The sequence below is a fragment of the Micropterus salmoides genome, unplaced genomic scaffold (genome assembly GCF_014851395.1).
Source record: "Micropterus salmoides isolate LMB-PRFRI ecotype aquatic unplaced genomic scaffold, ASM1485139v1 Ms_hic_scaffold_6, whole genome shotgun sequence".
Classification (NCBI taxonomy): Eukaryota; Metazoa; Chordata; class Actinopteri; order Centrarchiformes; family Centrarchidae; genus Micropterus; species Micropterus salmoides.
Genome location: NW_024044348.1, coordinates 20,099,661 through 20,119,835, shown reverse-complemented (window position 1 = coordinate 20,119,835; position 20,175 = coordinate 20,099,661). Strand labels below are relative to the sequence as shown.

Here is a 20,175-nt window from a genome sequence, read left to right as displayed (position 1 = left end):
TTTAGCTTCTTAATTGTGAGTAATTGTGATCATGAACTCAATATTTTGGGTTTTGGGCTGTTGGTTAAACAAAACAAGTTTAAGAGGTTAATTTAAGAAATTATCGTGGGAATTTCACAAGTTTCTGAAATGTTATGGAAAATACAATTAATCCAGAAGTTGTCAGCAGATTAATCAATAATGAAAATAATCATTTGTGGTCACCTTTAAGTGCCTGATTAAGTCTCTGGCTGTAGAACACAACTGAACTGTAGACATACTGTGCAGCGAAGAGCCTCTAAATTAACCATCCACCAGTTTTGTTTTATATGCCAAATAGAGACTTTATAGCCTAAACTAATTTGGATCACTTTTGCTTATTGAGCTATCATTTATTCCATTGCAGAAGTAACTTAAAACACTGCATCTAAATTACGTTATTATGTCAGGCACTTGCAGTGCACAAACCGATACATTAGTAATTACAATATCAAATGAAATCACCTTGGATTAAAAAAAAATAGCTAACATTTATTCCCCCCCCCCCCCCCATTTACAAAAGATATTTAGAGAAAAAAAACTCCATTACAAGTCCTCCTGCTGTCTCAGATCCATGTAAAAAAAAAAAAAAAAAAAAAAAGACAGAACAGAAGCAGTGTCACTATCCAAACGTGGCCTTCACTAAACTGTTTTGTTCCAGATAGACCAGTGTATCTGAAGCGCTATGATATTCTGATCAGCTGTGATGAGAGGGCAGAAGAGGTACATCAACAAACAAATTTACCCATTTAAAAAGAGACATTTGCAAACATTTGTTTAGAGGAAAAGCACAAAGGAAACTGTGCTATTTTGAACACAAGGACCATGAAAATAAAACAGTTGATATGATTAATCCAGCGTGATAATGTTTTATATGAAGCAAAGCTGTGGTACATTACATTGTTGGAACAATGTTAACAGAAAGTAGAAAAAGGAAAAAGGTCAATTGTCTAAGCCTACATGAGTGTGTGTGTGTGTGTGTGTGTGTGTGTGTGTGTGTGTGTGTGTGTGTGTGTGTGTATTATGGCATATTACAATACAACTGTAGATTCAGAAGATACTCATGCCACAGGTACAGTTAGAATAGTGCTTCAGTCTGTAGAGGAGCACTTTGTAGTGGCACACACGCTGTTCAAGCCACAACAGTACAAGAACTACTAGACGCAAGGACACAAAGACAAGTAACATGAAATTAGATCACTATTTATCAGTTTCACTCTGATAATACACCCATGGTGGAGAAAATGCAACAGAACATAGAAAATGAAATGTTTCTAGCTCAGGTAAAATCATTAGAAACATCTGTAAAACCACTTTTCAGTAATGACCACATAAATACTGAATATACAAAAAAACAACACTGTCTTCCTTTATTCCTTAAAATGTATGATGGAAACGGCTGATGGAGGTGGAGGGAGGCATTTTGATGGACCTGGTTCATCTTTAAGTCTTGTGCCTTATACAAGTTCTCACTCTAGTGGTCAGTACATGAACTGCAGTTGATTCTAGCCATGCTGGGAGGGACTGATGGCAGCTGGAAGTTACAGTGTTTGCTTGTGCTGGTGTGGTCCAGGTCTGGATTATAATCAGTCTAGACTCTAGAGGATCCAACAAGGTTGGTTGGTGGGCTTTAACCTCCGGGGGGAGAGGGGGGGGTTCTACAGTCCAAAGCGGGCAGGGGTGCGTCTAGGCGTCATGGGGGCCTCTTCTTTTCTTCCTGGTGTGCAGATCTTCACTACTCTGAATCAGAGAGAAAACAGTCAAAAGACAAGTTTTATTTGCTGTGACATTATACCTTTCAGCCTCATTCTGTATTGCTCCGTTTACTCAAATGCTAAACATCTCTTTCATTAAGTAAGCAGTTGTGGTTTAAAAATAAAAAGAGTGATGGTGAGAGGAGGCTGAATGTGAACATGAAAGCACTGGATGGACTGCAAGAGAGTGAAATGGCAGGCTGGTGTCTCTGAAGTGTGTTGGGAAGTAGAGCCTGACGCCTCTGACAGCAAATCTATCATCTTTAATTACAGCAACGTGACACCCTGACATTGGCCACACTCTCTCTCTCTCCTCTCACACACCAACACACACACACCTGCAGCAATTACAACCATCAGGCCATAACCCCCTTCTGTCACTGTGCCCCCCCCCCCCTTCTCTGTCTCCGTTCACTTAGGGGAAATTGTTGCGCTTTCATCAATACACATGCTGCTAGTAGTTTCATAACAGCAATGCACATATATGTGGACAGTATATTACAAGTAGGTGGACAATGCACACATGTGTAGTGTTTAGTGGATTCAAACATGGTTTTCCCTTTACAGGGTCTTAAAGGACCATATCATTGGTTTTATATGTTATATACCACTGACGACAAATGATGTGTATTTTACATTACAGCAAATCAAGCTGCTGTTTTTAAAATGAGGTTTTTGTCCCCCCATTGTAGTGGTCCACTGGTTTTCATTCATTTCTGTATCATAAGAAATTCTTAAACTCTCAAAACTTAATAAATTTTTATTAGTGACACTGTTACTTCAAATCCACCTAAACTGCAGTACCACACAATAGTACTGTAACTTCGACAAAAACATGAATATGTACTTCACACACCGTGACGGATTGCTGTAACTCAGCAAGTTCCAGAAGTCTATCGATTTTAAACCCATACAGAGATGAACAGAAATCTATGATTTTTCCTGGAATTGTAGGGAAAACACATTTGAAACAAACTGAAACCTGCAAAAATGTGAGGTACACATAGAACTGGGTATTTATTGTTTGAATGATTTTTGTTGCTAGTGCTGGTTCGAAACCAAAGTCTGACATTTTATATACCTTATTTTGAGTAATGTTTTTCTTCAAGTCAAACTACTCAAACCCAAGCAGCTGTATATGAACTATAGAAATAAATTACAGTCTAAAATAGACAAAGTTATCATTTTAGCCCAACACTGTCTGTAAAAAAGGCCTAATAACTAAGCTAAGCTAAATACTAAGCTAATAAGTTAAGAATAGCCCAAAATCTGACCAAGCATTTAATGTCTACTGTCGGTACTTGACAATAGGGCTGCAACCAACGAATATTTTCCTAAATTAATCTGCAGAATATTTTCTCCATTCATCAATTAATTGTTTGGTCAATAAAATGTCAGAAAAAATGTAATGGATATAACTCTTAAGTGACAACTTAAAATGTCTTGTTTTGTTCCAACCAACTGTCAAAGATATTCACTTTACAGTTTGCCATTTCTCTTCTTATCTACTTCACAGTTTCCGTCTTCAGCTACAAGTACCAAAACTTACTGATGATTGTACATTATTAATAAATAACTAATTAGGGAACTAAAACTGGTGGTATTGTCCTTTAAGCGCTTCAAATGGAACTACACGGGTCCCCACTTTTAGCTCTAACCCACATGTGGTTCCAGAAACACTCACACTGTTCCACTTCTATACACCAAACAACTGAATACGCCATTTACTGATTCACGCCACTGATTTGTGCTGGCAAGCAGGTTGACAGGTGAAAAGTAGCTGGCACATGAAGGCGTACCCGGCGTTTTATTTCATCCTGTTCACACTGAACTCATAGAGGAGATGCTTGTGAGGCCTGCTGGAGGACAAATGCAGCCCAGCAGCCAGGGAGAGCAGACGACATTCATTATCACACATCCATCCTCTGCTTAAATTTAATTCTTAATCCTATACCTCGAGTGTGATTATTTTCAACAGATCTGTTACAGACGTGGTCACACAAACTCAGAAAGATAAACCAGACGATTAATTAACAATAAACGTTCTTTTTTTAAGTCTGTCTTCATAACCTTATTTCTGTCTGTAAAGCTCACGGATGGGTGTGAAATTAATTTTTTGGTCTAATTTGAAATTGAACGTTCCCCTCCTTTCTCTGCTCTGCTATGGCACAATTTAAATTGCTGCTGTAATGGGGGTCAGCCAGGAGTCAATATTATTTCTTTTTGTCTCGTCTGGAGGGACCAGAGGTGAGAAAAGCTCATCATGAAGAGTGAGAGAGGTGGGGTAGAGAGTGGGAGAGGGGGAGAGAGAGGGAGCGGGTGAAGATATGGATTGGCAGTGAGGTAGGTAAATTAAACGTTTCTATCTTGACTCTGTGTGGAAAATTAGGGCCACGGAGAACTATTGTTAGATGGGCCCGTGTGTGATGAGGAGGCAAAATGAGGAGAGATGGTCGCTGACTTACTTAACACTTCCAGTGCTGCTCTTCTTCTCCTGCTCCTCTCGGCGCGCTTGCAGCTGCTCCTCAGCCATGGACATCTCCTCCTCCATGTTGCTGATCTCCTCTTTGGCCCGGCGACGGTTCTCCTGGAAAAGCAACACCAACAGATGAGGCAGAAATATACGAAAAACATTGAGATGTAATGTAGTCAGCTGCGTACGTACCTTGTGTCTACATGCACAAGGTACATGTGTGACCAAAAGTATGTGGAGACCAAGACATTACACTCTTATGTGATTATTTAACATCTTTTTCCAAAACCATGGGCATTCATATGCTGCTATAACAGCCCTTCAATCTTCTGGGAAAGATGTCGACAACATTTTGGAACCTGGCTGCAGATTCAGCCACAAGAGTAACCACTGAAGTTGGGCGATAAGGCCTGGCTCACAGTCAGCATTCCAGTTTATCCCTAAAAGTGCAGGGCAGTCAAGTTCTTCCACAACAAACTGGGAAAATCATTTCTTTACAGACTTGGATTTCTGCACAAGGACCTTGTTGTGTTGAAACAGGAAAGGACCCCCCTAAATAGTTACCACTGTAAGCACACTATTCTCAGTAGTTCCAAATCTGGGTGTTTGGGACCTCCATCACAGGTTACATTACATTACATAAATTTTGACAAGGTAGGAAAGCAATAAAAAAATTATATTTTTGCAACTTCTATAATGTTTTTGTCAAGTTTAATGATTGCTTATTTTTCTCTTGTGAATTACTGAACAGATTTATCTCCTTGTGTCCCTAAAAAAAAATTACTTTTTAGCTGAATTGGTCAAAACCAGTGGACCAGTGACAAGTCGTCGCAAGTAGATGTTTGGGAACCTCTGGTCTAAAATATCATTGTGTGCTGTAGATTACAAGGATAGAGAGTACCTAAGGGACAATGTGGAAATTATTACATATATAGACATATGTGGACTTTCCTTATATGCATTAAGCAAGTACAAGCCTTGTCTTACCTGTCTGCTTTTGCCCGCATGTTTGATGCTATAAAACATGGGCCCAAGTTCTGCCAGCCACTCTCCATCCACTGCAGTCACACACTGCATGTACTCCTATAAAACAAAGCATAAAGATCAACAAACGCATGTGTCAATTACTTTTATGCTCGCCAAGTTCTGCAGCAGACAGACATTTTTTTTTTTACCTTGGTGGTCATGACGAGCTCGTGGTAGATGATGTAGTCAGGGGTGTAGCCCATACCAAACAGGGAGCTGGTAGGATGGAGGTGACATGGCATGCCTGTCCTCACATTCACATATTCACCAATGCCCTGGGAGCAAACACAGGCATAAATAACAAATTAAATGCACAATTCAGAATTTCTGGATAGAAAAATGGGCCCTGTGCGTATTGGTCTAAAATGTGTGTTTGTGCCTGGATCTATGAGTGCACCTTGAGGTCATAGCATAGAAAGTCATCTGGGTATAAGTATATTCACCGCTGTTGCGATTGCTTGGGTGAGCCGCTTACTCATAAGTCAAATGGACACCCTTGATTATATAGTCATTATTTCAAATTCCCTTTCAGATTTTAGCGCCTTATTAATGTGAGGCCAGAAGGGATATTTCACCACTCTGTAATTATGCTGCTATAAATCTGCCACAACCAGTTGCCACTAGGCATAACATATTAACTGAGTAAAAGCCAAAGTGCAGGAAGTACCTTGAGCTTGGCAGCCTGGTGGAAGTAAGCAGCACAGATGCACTTTCTGATGATGTCCCAGTCTGACCCACAGGAAATCAGGTTCATCCTCTGCTGCACCATGATGTCCTTTAACTGGGAGCGCACCTCACGCACCTGCAATAAAAAAAACATATTGAAAGTGGAACCACAAAGAAAACTCATCCAGCTTGTTGGCTTGCAATCTATTATTTTAGGGTAAAATATACCACTGCTAATCCACTGCTGTCAAGTGAAAATCTGTCAATCTAAATATTGTGTGTTAGACCATCTCACTAGGAAATATCACAAGTTTCCAATTTGCAGACTAATAGCAACTACATTTTAAATAATTCAACAGAACACTGAATAGGCCTCACAGGACCTGAATTATATAATACACACATTTAAACACCAAACTAAAAGCAATAAAACAATGCACAATATAAAATTAAGAGATTTCAACATGACCATCTTGATGTGCTTCAACTCAAAAGAAAACAAAATGACAGATTTCCGTCCAGGGCAAGAGAGTTTGGCTCGACAGAGCAGGAGAACGAGTGGGAGTCTGACCTTGCGCATGGCCTTGGTGTGGATGAAGTGCTCGTTGCACCAGACGCTGGAGTAATTGTTGTTCTTCCACTGCATGTAGACGTTAAGGTAGGTGAGGTGGTCGCTCTCTGGGACTGAGAACTTCTCCCTCACCTGGTCACTCTCCTCCTCACGACCCTGCAGAGACCCACACATTGAGTTTTCCACACATCACTGAGATTTGTTTTTTAATGATCATTTCAAGGTTATTTTTCTTTCATTGTGGAATACTGTTCAACACAAACAAATAATTGTATGCATTTAAATTTGTGAATTCATTAAATAGAGTATTTAAAGCTGCATTCATAGCTTTTTTGGCCATGCAGTAGATAACAAGATGTGAACACAAAATTAGTGATGTGTCCTTCCGTATCGAGGCTTCGTACCACGTGACTTGGTGTGTGATTCAAAAGGAGAAGCAAAATACAATGGACCCTCATTAACATTTTCTGGGCTTTTTAATTTGATTGTTATTTAACACAATTAGATTGCATCTACAGCTTATTTTATCAAACATTGTGATGAAACAGGACATTTTTAGTTCAGTTAGACTTGTGGCAGCCAGAAAGTGTTTTTTTAATCAACGTTTTGTGGATTTTGTAAGAATTAAACTGGGGGCGTCTTACCCCTTATTACCCTAATAATAATGATGTTCTAAAGCAGCTAAAATCCTCTCCAAAAAAAAAAAAAAAGAAACCCAGCACTGTGGAAAAGTAAAAATTAATAAAATGTTGTCTCTATTATCTAAAGTCACAAACCAAGTAATACAAGCACATTCACATCATAACCCTCTCCCTTGTTTCCATGTTCTCTTTGACCCTGTCATTGTATCATAAAGACAGACAACATATAAGTTCATCATTTATGTATCGGCATGTCAAACATCATTCATTAATTTATTCAGTTCAAAGCTTCACATACCAAAGCCATGGTACCATAATCACTCTGCCCGTTTTACATGTATTGCCCACTTGATGGCACAGTAGAGCAAATGAAGCACCATGAAGCTTCGGACCATGAGTGAATCAATTGGATGGAAAGCTTCAGTGCTTCATAAAGCTTCATCTCACCATCACTACACAACATAGATAAATACACTGTCGCTTTTTAAGTGGCAAATTTGTTAGCCGTTGCACATTCACACATACAGCTATTACAGACCAACATTATCATTAATTTAGAGTCGTATTTCTGTCCACCTGGCAAATGTAAGTCCAATATTTGTCTGTTTCTAGTCTCTACCAAATCCTGCGGGGAATATCTTTAGCTGCTAAATTCTCCACTATGTTTACCAGGTAGGTGATAACTGAGTCTGTCTGTCTGCCGTTTGGTGCTGGACATGTGTTTTGCAGTGTTTTTTTTTGGCTTATTCACATTGAAGACAGCTGCCCGCTATGGCCGAAAAGAACACTGTTACTGTGCTTTCAGACCAAACGCGAAGCGAGCGTTGGGGGCAGTGCAATTACATGCAAAGTTAATGCAAAGACACGGAGAGTTGTTGTCCTGCAGTCTTGCTGACAGACCTGACAAAGCATGAATTCATATGTTTGACGAATCGGCGATCATGTTGAAGTTATTTCGCCATCATTTTGATCCGTTTATTGTGAGTAAATCACAGCAAAATGTTTACTTTGGTTTCATACCGCTGCTGTTCATCATTATGAGCGACCCCATTCACATGTAAGTATTCATGTAACCCATTTTAATATTAACACAACAAAATACATAAATACAAATGGATTCTTAAATCTATTTAACACTGACATTTACAGTAAGTTTATGATAAACAGTATGTGTTTCAATTATGGAGTATTAAATAAGATGTACCTTAGGTCTGTAGAAGATGGCCGGCACAGACAACATGGAGACAATGATAAGGATGTCAGCACTGCAGCCCATGTCGCAGGACACAATCAGCATCTTGGAGAGCGCGGGGTCGAGGGGAAACTCCACCATTAGACGCCCGTCGGTGTCAAAGCACCTGAAAGGCAAAAAGAGAACACAATTACAAAAGGTCAGAAGTAACGCAAAGTGCGCGAGACATGAAGAATGCATTAGGGACAAGCACAAGACGAGTGAATCAAAAGCCTGCTGGCGTGAGGGAGAAGCCAGCATACTGTGACCCCTATTTGACTATCACCTTGAGAGAGGAGGATGAACTGCTGACAGTTGAGAATATTTGTAGAGGGGAAAAAAAGAGAGAGGAGGAGATCAAAAACTTTGCCAGTTCTGATTTAAATGATTAGACGACAGAGTCTAAGAAGATTATGAGGAGGAAAAGCAGAGAAGCAGAGCAGCCAGTTTGGGACACGCAAGCCTTAATCAGAGATAATCTGCTGTTAACACACCATACAGGGAATCATCAAAAGTTCCCCCTTATCCCCAAATCCCTAAATCCCATGGAATCTAGCTAAGGATGAGACAGAAATGAGACCCGACCAGTCAAATCAAACACAAGATCAGTTACTAGGCAATTACTCCACTGGCTAAACCGCACAACTTCCTCCTCCAGGTCTGTTTGCAGTGTCTGCATCACCACTGTAGCATCCTGTAAAACAGCTAGTTTCCTGCCTGCGTTTGTGGCATCAGCATCACTATGTGGCAGCTCAAAGCAGTGCTCAGGGGAAATACAACCCTCAAATAGCCAATATTGTCTGTCATGGCTTCATCTTCATCTCAAAAGGGGGATGATTTTTGTTGTTTGTCTCTACTGTATGCAAGACTGGTCTGAGCCTTGTATGGCCTGCTACTACAGACAGAGAAAAGAAAACCGATACAGCATATAATTAGGAGACTTTGCATTATTAATACATGATGGAAGTATTAACCTTTTTTTTTTTTTTTTTTATTATTTGTTTAAATTGGATCTGCAAGGATTAGTTGACTAATCAATTAGTCCAATTCAAGTTTTGAACTTAATGGGCAACAATTTTGATAATAAATTATGTTGTTATTTTGTTGCAAAAATGGCAAACGCGTATGTTCTCAAATATGAATATTTGCTTGTTTTCTTTTCTGTTACTGTAAAATGAATATTTCGGGTTTTGGACTGTTGGTCAGACAACACAAGGCATTTAATGACATAAACTTGAGCTCTGGAAACTTGTGGTGGACAGAGCACACCTAAAATGTAATGGTTTTATAAGATTTATTATCGTTATATTTGTTAAAGCACATCTTGACAAGGACACAATTAGATGTCAAACAGGTAATAATTTACCATATATGTACGCTGTTAAAAATGTCAGTCTCATGTAAATGCAATTATCTAATCGACATTACAATAAGATGCCTCTGATCACTCCAACCCCTGTTTACGACTCACCTGTGTTGTCCAGAGCTCCCAGAATCCAGAGCTGATACATGGAGTTGAGCATGTTGTCCTCAGGCGGTGGATCCATGAAGTGGAAGAGGAGCAAATCCTGAACACCCAGAGACTTCAACAGCAGGACTACGTTGGCCAGGTTGGTCCTCTGGATCTCTGGTATGGTGGTAGTCAGCATCTCATTCTTAAAGGCGCTCTGAGTATAAAGCCTGCACAGAGAGGAGGGCACAGCAAAGACAGACACAGCAAGTGTGAAATTTAAGATACCGAGAATGTAATATCAGATTTTTCTTGACAAGAAAAATATACAGATGTTTGTACATTGTACATTCGTAAACTGAAACACTGCACAGACAGGGACAGATAAATGAGGAATATACTCCCTTGGACCATGTTATTATGTGACATGATGTGAATTATTTTGTTCTCCAATATGTGCAGACGTGTGAGTGGGATTCTAACTAAGCAGTAAGCCTGATGTAGATCAACTGCAGAAGATGAAGAAATTCACAAAGCTACAATTTATTTAGGGAGTTAAAGTAAAAAAGACCTGACTTAAAGCACTTGCAACCATTACAGCTGTCTGATGTGGGTGCTTATTACAGAACGATTCGTATGTATATGGAGGTGTTGAGCTTGTGAGCGAGTGCCTGCAGTCACAGCTAAAAGGGTCTTTGAGTGGGGAATTCTCCACGCAAGCGAAGCAAACCGGCGTGACTCACTCTCTCTGCTCTCCAAACACCTTGACTGTACTCTGTGTAAAGCCGCTCCAAAACTGATTCTTCATAGATTTCTGTGAGCTTGTGTGTAAGACCAGGTGGGCAGGATTAATCCAGAAATATGTGGGCTTTCATAATAGTCCTAGCTCATTAGCAATGCAAAATGTATCACCCTGTGTGTGTGTGTGTGTGTGTGTGTCTCAATCTTTACTTAAGTAAATGTGGGAGGGGTCACGTGAAACCTCCGACAGGGTCTTCTGCAGTACATTCGCCATAAACAGAGTTAAACTGCATATAAAGTCCTCTGGAGATTAGGGTTCTGGCCCACTCTCTCTCGCTCTCTCTTCCTGCCTCTGAATGTCTTGAAAGTACGGTCATGTCACACATCCAGAACCCTGAGCAAACCATCTGAAGACAGCACTGATCTCGACTGAAGGGAGAAAACACACAGTTTTGCTAAAACCATACATCCCTACATTCTCAGGGAAGTAGGAACGGAAAAGAAAATCATACTTTATTTTTCAATGTGAACTGGGACAGATACCAGAGTGGGAAAATAATGCATGTTCCTGCTTTCAGGAGACTGTAAAAAGGATTTAAAAGAAACTTCTGCAGGATCAGGAGATTCTTAGTATTGTCAGTTAAAAGCAAAGGTTAGGAGCAGCCTTGCAGGAAACTGAATATGGCGTAATGTGGTGTAACTGTAAACCAAGCACCAATTCCAGGGGCAACACTGCTTGTGGCTGTTTGTGTGTTTGCGTACGCAGAGAAAAGACATGGGCCATTACCTGTAACACTGCCCTGGTCCTGTACGTCCTGCTCTGCCAGAACGCTGGTTGGCATTAGCCTGGCTGATGGGATAAACCTGCAGAGCATCCATTCCAATGCGAGGATTGAAAACCTGTTGACAGAAAAAAAAAAAAAAGATGAAGTAAAACAAAAATGATGTGAGACTGAATTAAACTTGAACACAGGGAAGGGGACCTTTTAACAAGTGCAGTGTGATAAAATAAATAAACACACTATAACCTTAAGTTTGCAGTATCCCGAATCCACCACAAACATGATTCCATCCACAGTGAGGGAGGTCTCAGCGATGTTTGTAGCAACGATGCATTTCCTCACACCATCTGGAGCCTAGCAGAGGGGAAATTAAAGGCAGTCAGTTTCTGCACGTGTTTATTTCAAGGTCTCACAGATGTAAAGTGTAGAAACGCGTAAAACAAATATGGGCAGTTCCACATACAAACCTTCTGAAAGATCTTGGCCTGGAGGTCAGAGGGCAGCTGGGAATAGATGGGCAGCACGGCTAGAGGAGGAGCGTTCTCCAAGTCCTCCAAACGCTCCACGATCTGATCCGACGTCACCTGCAAGGACGAGGATATCTCATGTGTGAAAACAGGATTTTGATGCCCAGAAATGCCAATGGTTGAGGAAATATATTTTTTAATTTATATTTATTTTTTAGGTGGCCTTGGATATCTGTATTTATACAACGCCATTTGTATATTCCGATTCCACAGTCCTTTATGCCAAAACATTTGAGTAAAAATAGCAGCCATGTCCCTCACCTCAATATCCTCCTGCCCGGGCATAAAGATGAGGATGTCTCCTATCAGCCCACTGAGGTGGATCTGCAGGGCCTGCTTCACTGCTGCCTCCACGTAGTCCTCTTGAGGAGTCTACACAGCACAAAACACAACTAATCAGTTGTCAGCTTTTTATTGTTATATTCTAAAAGTTAGTTCACAAGTCAATTTACACAGTATATATTATTGCCTAAAGGGTATTTGATCAACTGAGAGCTGTGTGTTGTAGTGAAAATATGATTAAATGTAATACATAATTTGACTATGCATATGTCTGTCGTATAGACTTTTCTGAAGGATAAACACATATTTTAAAAGTTAAAGATTTCATCACAACGTAAGATGATTTTACTTTGAGAAAATATGTTAGTCCTGTTTAAATTACATATCTGCAGTAATTCCTGTGTGCCTTTAAGTGAAAGCAGAATGGAAACAGAAAGATACCTTGCTAAACAAGATGTCTACGGGGAATGTTCTTCCTGGAATGTGGAAAATGGGAACGTTGCCAAAAAATGCAGCAAACTTGTCTGAGTCCATAGTTGCAGAGGTAACTATGAGTTTCAAATCAGTGCGTCGAGATACAACCTGATGGGAAACATTGGACAAAAGAGAGACGGCTGAATAAAATCATAGTGTATTTACAGCGAAATCCCAAAAGGAAACCAACAACAACCTCAATAGGTAATTCATCATTAGGATACGCCGCAGATGCAGCTGTGTGTTTGGTCTTGAAAATAACAAAAAGGAATGACTGCTGGGTAGTTTTGTGTACTGACTTCACGTAGCAGGCCGAACAGCACATCGGTATTCAGGGAGCGCTCATGAGCCTCGTCCATGATAACAGCACTGTAGTGGTCCAGGTCCGACTCCCTCAGTGACTCCCTGAGCAGGATACCGTCTGTCATGTACTTTATCAATGTTTTCTCAGACGTGCAGTCCTCAAAACGGATTGCGTAGCCCACCTGCGGGCGACAATGTCAGGATAATCAACTTCCAGCAAATACTACTGTTAAGCAGTTCCAGTGTTTCCCTTTATTGTTGCTCCTCGTTCAGCTCCTGCCATACCTCAGCCCAGCAACACACATACACACTATTTTCCTTTTTTCCACTAGATGGTGGTGTTACTCAGCATATGACTTTCTACTTAGTTTGCAGGGAGCCCTCAGACTGAGCACGTTTACTTCATAGCAAAAGTACAATAGCTCAGTCATCAGACAGGATTTAAACAAGTGATTTGAGCCTTGAATACCATAACGCAAAATCAAGTCTATGGTAGCTGTATAAAAAAAGAATTAACATACTATATTAAAAGAGCTGTCCAGTAGATACAGTGAACTCCTGAAATTATTTTCTACATGAACAAATCAATAAGACATAAACAGCAAATGAATTGACATTAGATATTTACAACATCCAAATATAGTGACCGTTTGCGCGGGCGTCAGACAGCTGTCTCACCTCCTCTCCAAGGTTGGTGCCAATCTCCTCACTGACTCTCTTAGCCACACTCATGGCTGCCACTCTTCTAGGCTGCGTACAGCCCACCATGCCGTAACTAGTGTAGCCATCCTCGTGCAGGTACTGAGTCAGCTGGGTGGTCTTCCCACTGCCTGTCTCCCCAACAACAATAACTATGCTGTTGTCCCTGCAGATGCCAGTAAACACATAAAACCGTCAGTTACAATTGTTACAATTGAGTTACAGTTGAGTTACAGCTCAGTCACAGAAAATCTCATCACAGCTTTAATTTTTGTTAAAATTGAATTTGAGGACAGCATTGAACTGGGTATCAATACCTTATGATGTTAAGAAGTTGCTGTCTGACAGCAAAAATAGGCAGGTACTGCCTCTGTTCCAGAAGGGTCTTCTTCTTAGCAAACTCACTGCTGGCCTCATTTTTTTCTTTCATGTGGTCTGCAAATTTCTGCTCTGCTCTGTGAGACAGAGAAGTATCACAAAAAATTAATATGGCAGTGGAATTATTAAAAAAAAGAAAATGTGAAATGTCATCTACATTCAAACTTTGAAAAGATAGTCCGGTCACCTGTAGTCTACTTTGCCGTCCTCCCCCACTTTACCCGCAGAGCCTTCTTCATCCTCCTTCTTCTTGACCCCCATGATATCCCCCAACTTTGTGCCTGCCAGTTCCCAGTGTTTATGCTGTGCCTGAAAACATAATTATTCATACATTATAAAAACAAAACCCAACCATGCAAACCATGCATAATTCTGTACCATTTAAAGCTGTAAATCATTTACCATTTAAAGGTTTAATGAAAAATTAACACTACAGTTATATTTAAGTGGTTTTAAAATTGAGAACAGCAGAAATTCTGTCTGAGAGGTCCAGCACTTGCCATTGGTATAACTGTCAAAGTAATTTCATAGAGACCTTAACCCTATACTAATCGTGCTGCACACACACATATTGCAATTCTTTGCACATTCAGCACAAAGAGGAGGAGATGAGGGAGCGTCTGGTTTTGTCCTTGTATGAGAAGCACTGTCAACTTCACAGAGACAGTAAAGGGATGGCACTACATGGTGCTATCACTCAATTCTCCTCAGCTGAGGAAGACATCCTGACTTTACTGAAACCTTCTTCAACAATAAGAGTTGACAAGCTCACAAGAATTCAGCCAAACCTTCTTGCGTTCTTTCTGTTCACGATGTTTCCGGACAAGCTGGCTGCCTTTACGAGAGATGATGGCCATGTCAGAGGTAGCATCTTTTACAGGGATGACAGGCTCTGGCTGCAGTAGGAAGCAAATACACACATCAAAAAATATAGATTAAAACTCTCTTTGTGTATAATTCTGACAAAAAAAATGACATCTAAGGCACTGAATCATTATAAAATATTCCACCTAAACAGTAAGGCTAGTGACTACAGGCCTTTGATCAGGAATTGTTTAGGTCTTGTTTACCTGCTTAGTGAAGACTATTCTTCCATCCAGAAAGGGAGGAACCAGGTTGTGAACCAGCAGGTGAACCTTAGCAGCATTGTCCTCCTCGAAGTCTTCATCCACCTCCAACCTCTGCACCACACCACTGGTCAGCATTCGGTTGGTCTCCCACCGCTCATTATCCTGAGAGAAGAAACATACCGGTAACAAAAATATACCAACACAGACAGATGAACTTGAGTGCACTCAGTGCAGATTGAAGTGTGTCAGGGAAAGTGATGCGTGGATTGGTTATTGACGTTATCCAAATCGGAACGTATGCATACATCACCCAACCACACAAACAATTTTTTTCCTCCAATTCATAGTTTTCAGTCACGTGACATGCAGGGTGACCTGGAGGGCAAAACAACAGACCAACATAGCGGCTCATACTGTGACTCCCCCGTAGAGACGCCGCAAAAGCAGTCAAATTTTATTTGGATTACCTTTCAACTGAAGAAAAAGAAAGACATGAACACAAACTGCAAGTGTTGGGCATCCAAACCATATAACATTACAGCATCCGCTGCCTCATTTCTATGTTAAAAACTGCCAGGTCCCCGCTGCCGCTCAACTGCAGTAATGTTTACGTTTAGCTTATGGGGAATCCCTCACCTAACACAGCCCAGGCTTGTCTCCTCCTCGATTAGTGCATCCGAAAGCATAACAACCATCCAGCATTTTGGCAACTGGAAAAGTAACAAACTTAAAGTAACAGTGTATCACTTGCTTCCTGGTTGGTAGGCAGCAGAAATTTACATCTTTTTTGCCCTCCTTTCCTTGTAATGTGACATCACGTGAAAACTATGAATTTAGAGACCTGCATTGGCAGGTCTGCAGATTATAACTGCAATCCCCACATCACTGGACACTGGGTGCATGTGGGTGGGGAACAGGGAGTACAGGGCAGGTTGTGTGTCCAGTGTGTACACATGAGTAGTGAAATGAAGGAGAGACAATATGCAGGTTCCATTTTCAAGGTGTAGCCAGAGTAGAATGGCTATATGGAGGCAAACCTAAAATACCATCAAAAGAATCCAAACACCAAAGTGATTGCTATGTTTGTTCCTAGCGGAAACAAGAATCCAAACAGAAGCAGTTGTTGATCACTTAGGTAGTCTACTGACTGGAGTCAGCAGTCTATGGTGGTAAAAAACTGAGCAGTCAATAAAATAGGTTTTTCGATTATTGAATTACTGCAACCAGGTCCTTGAGCATACAGTCATAAATGTGCATTGTGAACAAAAGATTTCAGATAGGTCCTATAGTATGCGAGATTAGTCCCGGACGTACACGCACGCGCACACACACACACATGACCAAATACATGATCCATAATTAGTAAGTACACATCCATCCATGCACACATAAAGTACATACATACAGTATATACCTTTGCAACAGACACACATTTGTGATTAGGCTGATATGAAGCACTGTGCTTGTACCTCGTTGATCTGTCGTTTCTGGGCAGATATTCTTTTTTGAGTCTGCTTCTGAAGGATCTGCTCTCTCTTCTTTACATATTCTTCAGAGGTGGAAGTGAAAGGGTTGTGGAACTCATCATAGCCTTCATCCATCATGTACCAATCTCTGTCAGCTTGCTGTAAAACAGGGATTAGAGTTTTGGGGTTTTTTTTCCCTTCCAAAAACACACATCTCACCAGAAAATAGTAAAGTTTCTATGAGGCATAAATGATTCATAACTGTGCCACTCACCTTCTGGTCCTCCTGCCACTGTTCTTTTTCACCCTCATTATCAAACATAATACCTCCCTCGCCATCTTCTTTCCTACCTAAAGAAGAGAAAGAATAAGAAATGTTATCAGACATACAGAATTTAAATCTTGCTCATGAGCACAAAATGGCTCGTCTTTAGTACAGTACCTTTTCCTTGTGATAAACGGGGTGTAGAACCCAAATGCTTTCTGTCATTGGCCCATTCGTTGTACTTGTATGACGGGGTAGGCAGTGGTGTGTCATCAGGGTAACGACCTTTGATTGACCTTTGCACACAGCAGACAGGCGTTATGTAAGCATCAATCAGCAATAGTTTCTCAGCAGCTCATCGTGAAAGAAAATGTGACAGAATGAATCATGGAGCTGTAAATTTGTGCTATTAATAATAATAATAAATAGCCATGTTGTCCAAAGCTAATAACCAGCAGGTCCAGTTTTTCAGACAAATAAGGTGTTTGGAGAATGAACAAGTTCAAACTACTGAGAAATACGAGGAATTTTGGGTCTTTCAGTCACAATTAAGTGCACTAAACCATCATCATTTGTTACTACAATTGTGCTATCCACTTTAAGTACATTTTTCAAATATAATTAAGGCTTTGGGACGAGGGGGATAAAAATGTGAGATAAAATTAATGCCAGTGGTTTACCTATCTCTCCTCTCACTCTCTCGGCTGGAGCGATGGCTTCGCTCTGAGCGATCCAACTCTCTGTTAGACGGGGCAGGGGATGGTGACTCCCACTGGGAATGCCGTGAACTGGCATAACCACTGTCATCCTCTTCCCAGTTGGAGCGTGAGGGTGTGAAAGAATCTATGTAAAAACAAAATATTAAATTGTTAAAATTAAAATGTTAAAATTCTCTTTACATCCCGACTGCAATCATAAAAAATCAGGACTATAATAAGGCCTGGAAAATGTCTGTCTAGCTGTCTCTTGCTAGTTTCTCTAACACTACCAAACAAGGAAAATTATAAATATTAAATTGAAATATAAGCAAATGAATCAAACAAAACTACCTCTGGGGCGATGCTGTGGTGTCAGGGGCTCATCTCTCTTACTCCCCCGACTGATGCGATCGGACCAGCCATCTCTTTGCGAGCGCTCACTCCTCTCGCTGCGCTCCGACCGGCTGCTGCTGCTGCCACGGCTATGGCTGCTTGCTCGTTCATCTCACAGACAAAGAGAAGGGATAGTTACTTCCAACAACCCTGACTGATCTAACAGTATGCTTTTTCAAATACTTGATCCATTTTACAATGACTAAATAAGTGTTTTTTAATGAAAAAAGTAGCATAATGAGCTATCTGCCCATCACAAGTTGTCCAAAATGTAATTGCTTATTGTTCTGAGCAAAAAATTGAAAATGCAGAATCACCTCTTTCACTCCTTCTGTCTCTGCCTTTATCTCTGCTTCTTTCTCTGTCTTTTTCTCTGTTCTTGTCCTCTTTGGAGGAGGCATAGACTCCATGCTCACGTCTGTCTTTCTCTCTCTGCTGGTGTCTGCGTCGGAATTCTTCACTGACCCCTCCGGGGTTTGAGGGCGTCTCGGAGCCGGTCACACGATACTTCCTGCTGGCAAGATGAAAATAAAAATATTACATGTTAATCATACTATTTGTACACAACTACAGTCAGTAAAATAATTGTGAAAAGTGTAAAAGGGGAACAAAACAAATACTAGCAATACAAACATCAAAAAAAAAACAACAACGTTAATTTAAGTTTTGCAGTGACTCGGAATGAAAGCTCTGTCTTTTTCTCAGCAGGATACAACAGGATAAAATCCACAAAAAGGTTTAGTAAAAATTCCAAAAATTGAGATGTCCAGTAGTCTACAGACTCAAAGTATTAAATAAATAAACTCAGCCCACTGTAAAATTTGTCCTTGTATTTTCTTAATATTTATTCATATGATTTTTTCCCCTACTTCGTAGACATTAGGGATAGGTGTTGCCTGTCTTATTTATATGTTGTACATATTTTTTAATAATATATTATTCTGTGTGAAGCACTGACACTTACCTCTCCTTCTTAGCAGTTCTGTTCTTCTCATCGTCTTCTTCATCAGACTCAGAGTCACTTTTACTTTCTTCCCAGTCCTTGTAGGAAGAAACCTTTGACTTCTTTCTATTTGTGTCATCAGTAGCATCTGCCTGTTCCTTACTCTCACGCTCCTTCCTCTTCTGGGCTGCCAACAGATCTAAGCCCAGCAGGGAGGTGCGTGGAGTGGGTGCCCGAAAAACATGCGGTTCTGCAGCAGCACTCTTCTTCTTCACTATGAGTCCACCAACTTGAGCATCTGGATCAGTCCCTTCTAGCCTATGCATGGACACATCGTCATCCATTATCTGTGGGGAAATAACAACATGTGTAAAATGTGAAAATGTGTACTAGTACTAAATTGTTGCTCATGACAACACATGTAAAGTATATTTACTCAGTTAATTGTTTCTAAATAATGGTTTGAGTGTTTGGCTTTTGGGCATTACTGAACTGGGTCTTAAACTAACTTATTTTCATTGTTACCAAATTTGTCAATAATTTGCTTCATCTGATCAATGATAGAAGACTAAGAAAACCTGCAAACATTCACATTTAAGAAGTTAGAACCAGTGAAATTTCAGCATTGTTGCTTTAAAATCACTTAGACAATTAGCTGTATATCAAAGCTGTTGCAGACTAATCTTTTGTCGATCAACTATTGATTACTCAACTGTCAGCTCTAACGTTAATTGAAAATAATAATATAAAACAGAAGCACATCTTTACAGTGGGGAATCTGGACCAATAAAATGCTCGCCATTCTCAGCTCTAAGGGCAGCATCTAGTAATCGATTAATTTAATTTCTCAGATCCAACCCAAGAAAACACCGATAACGTAATTACCTTACGTTGTAACTCTACCCTCATAAATGACATTTGCACTATCAGCATCTTTTTAGCCAATTTGTGAATTCACCAGTGTACGTTACGTTACTCCAAAGTCACAAATAGGGATAAAATCACCTGTTTTCACCTGTTTAAAAACAGTTAGATGAAATAAAAGGAAACGTACGTACCTCGGATAGAGCAGGTAGCGTTAGCTAGCCTGCGAGCTATCAGGTTTAATTCTGACAAGGCCGGGGCAGCAAACTGCGTGAAACTGCCGCGCGTTTCTTTGGGTCTAAAATCCGAAACTTCTCACATCAACTTAAACATTTGAGGTCGACTAATAGACGGGCAAATCACGGGCCTGTAGCTGTCGCTGGAAAATATTTAAACGGCGTCTTTCGTAAACACAACACGTATGTTTACAGACAAGTGAGCAGCCATTGCAATCCCACAA

At 40.4% G+C, this 20,175-nt stretch overlaps 1 protein-coding gene across 1 annotated transcript; it reads right to left on the bottom strand.

The window, feature by feature from the left end:
• Window positions 1-525: 525 nt before the first annotated feature.
• Window positions 526-20,175, bottom strand: dhx38 (DEAH (Asp-Glu-Ala-His) box polypeptide 38). Its single transcript, XM_038701178.1, is given in 28 exon segments — window positions 526-1,758; window positions 4,238-4,359; window positions 5,233-5,328; window positions 5,421-5,546; window positions 5,939-6,073; window positions 6,509-6,664; window positions 8,354-8,493; window positions 8,496-8,507; window positions 9,852-10,060; window positions 11,359-11,471; window positions 11,600-11,707; window positions 11,821-11,937; window positions 12,142-12,252; window positions 12,604-12,744; window positions 12,936-13,121; window positions 13,618-13,804; window positions 13,956-14,093; window positions 14,204-14,325; window positions 14,805-14,912; window positions 15,087-15,248; window positions 16,556-16,711; window positions 16,827-16,903; window positions 16,995-17,113; window positions 17,498-17,660; window positions 17,867-18,019; window positions 18,226-18,419; window positions 18,873-19,198; window positions 19,910-20,175. Coding segments are annotated over 27 exon segments (3,756 nt in total). The 5' UTR covers window positions 19,196-19,198; window positions 19,910-20,175; the 3' UTR covers window positions 526-1,676.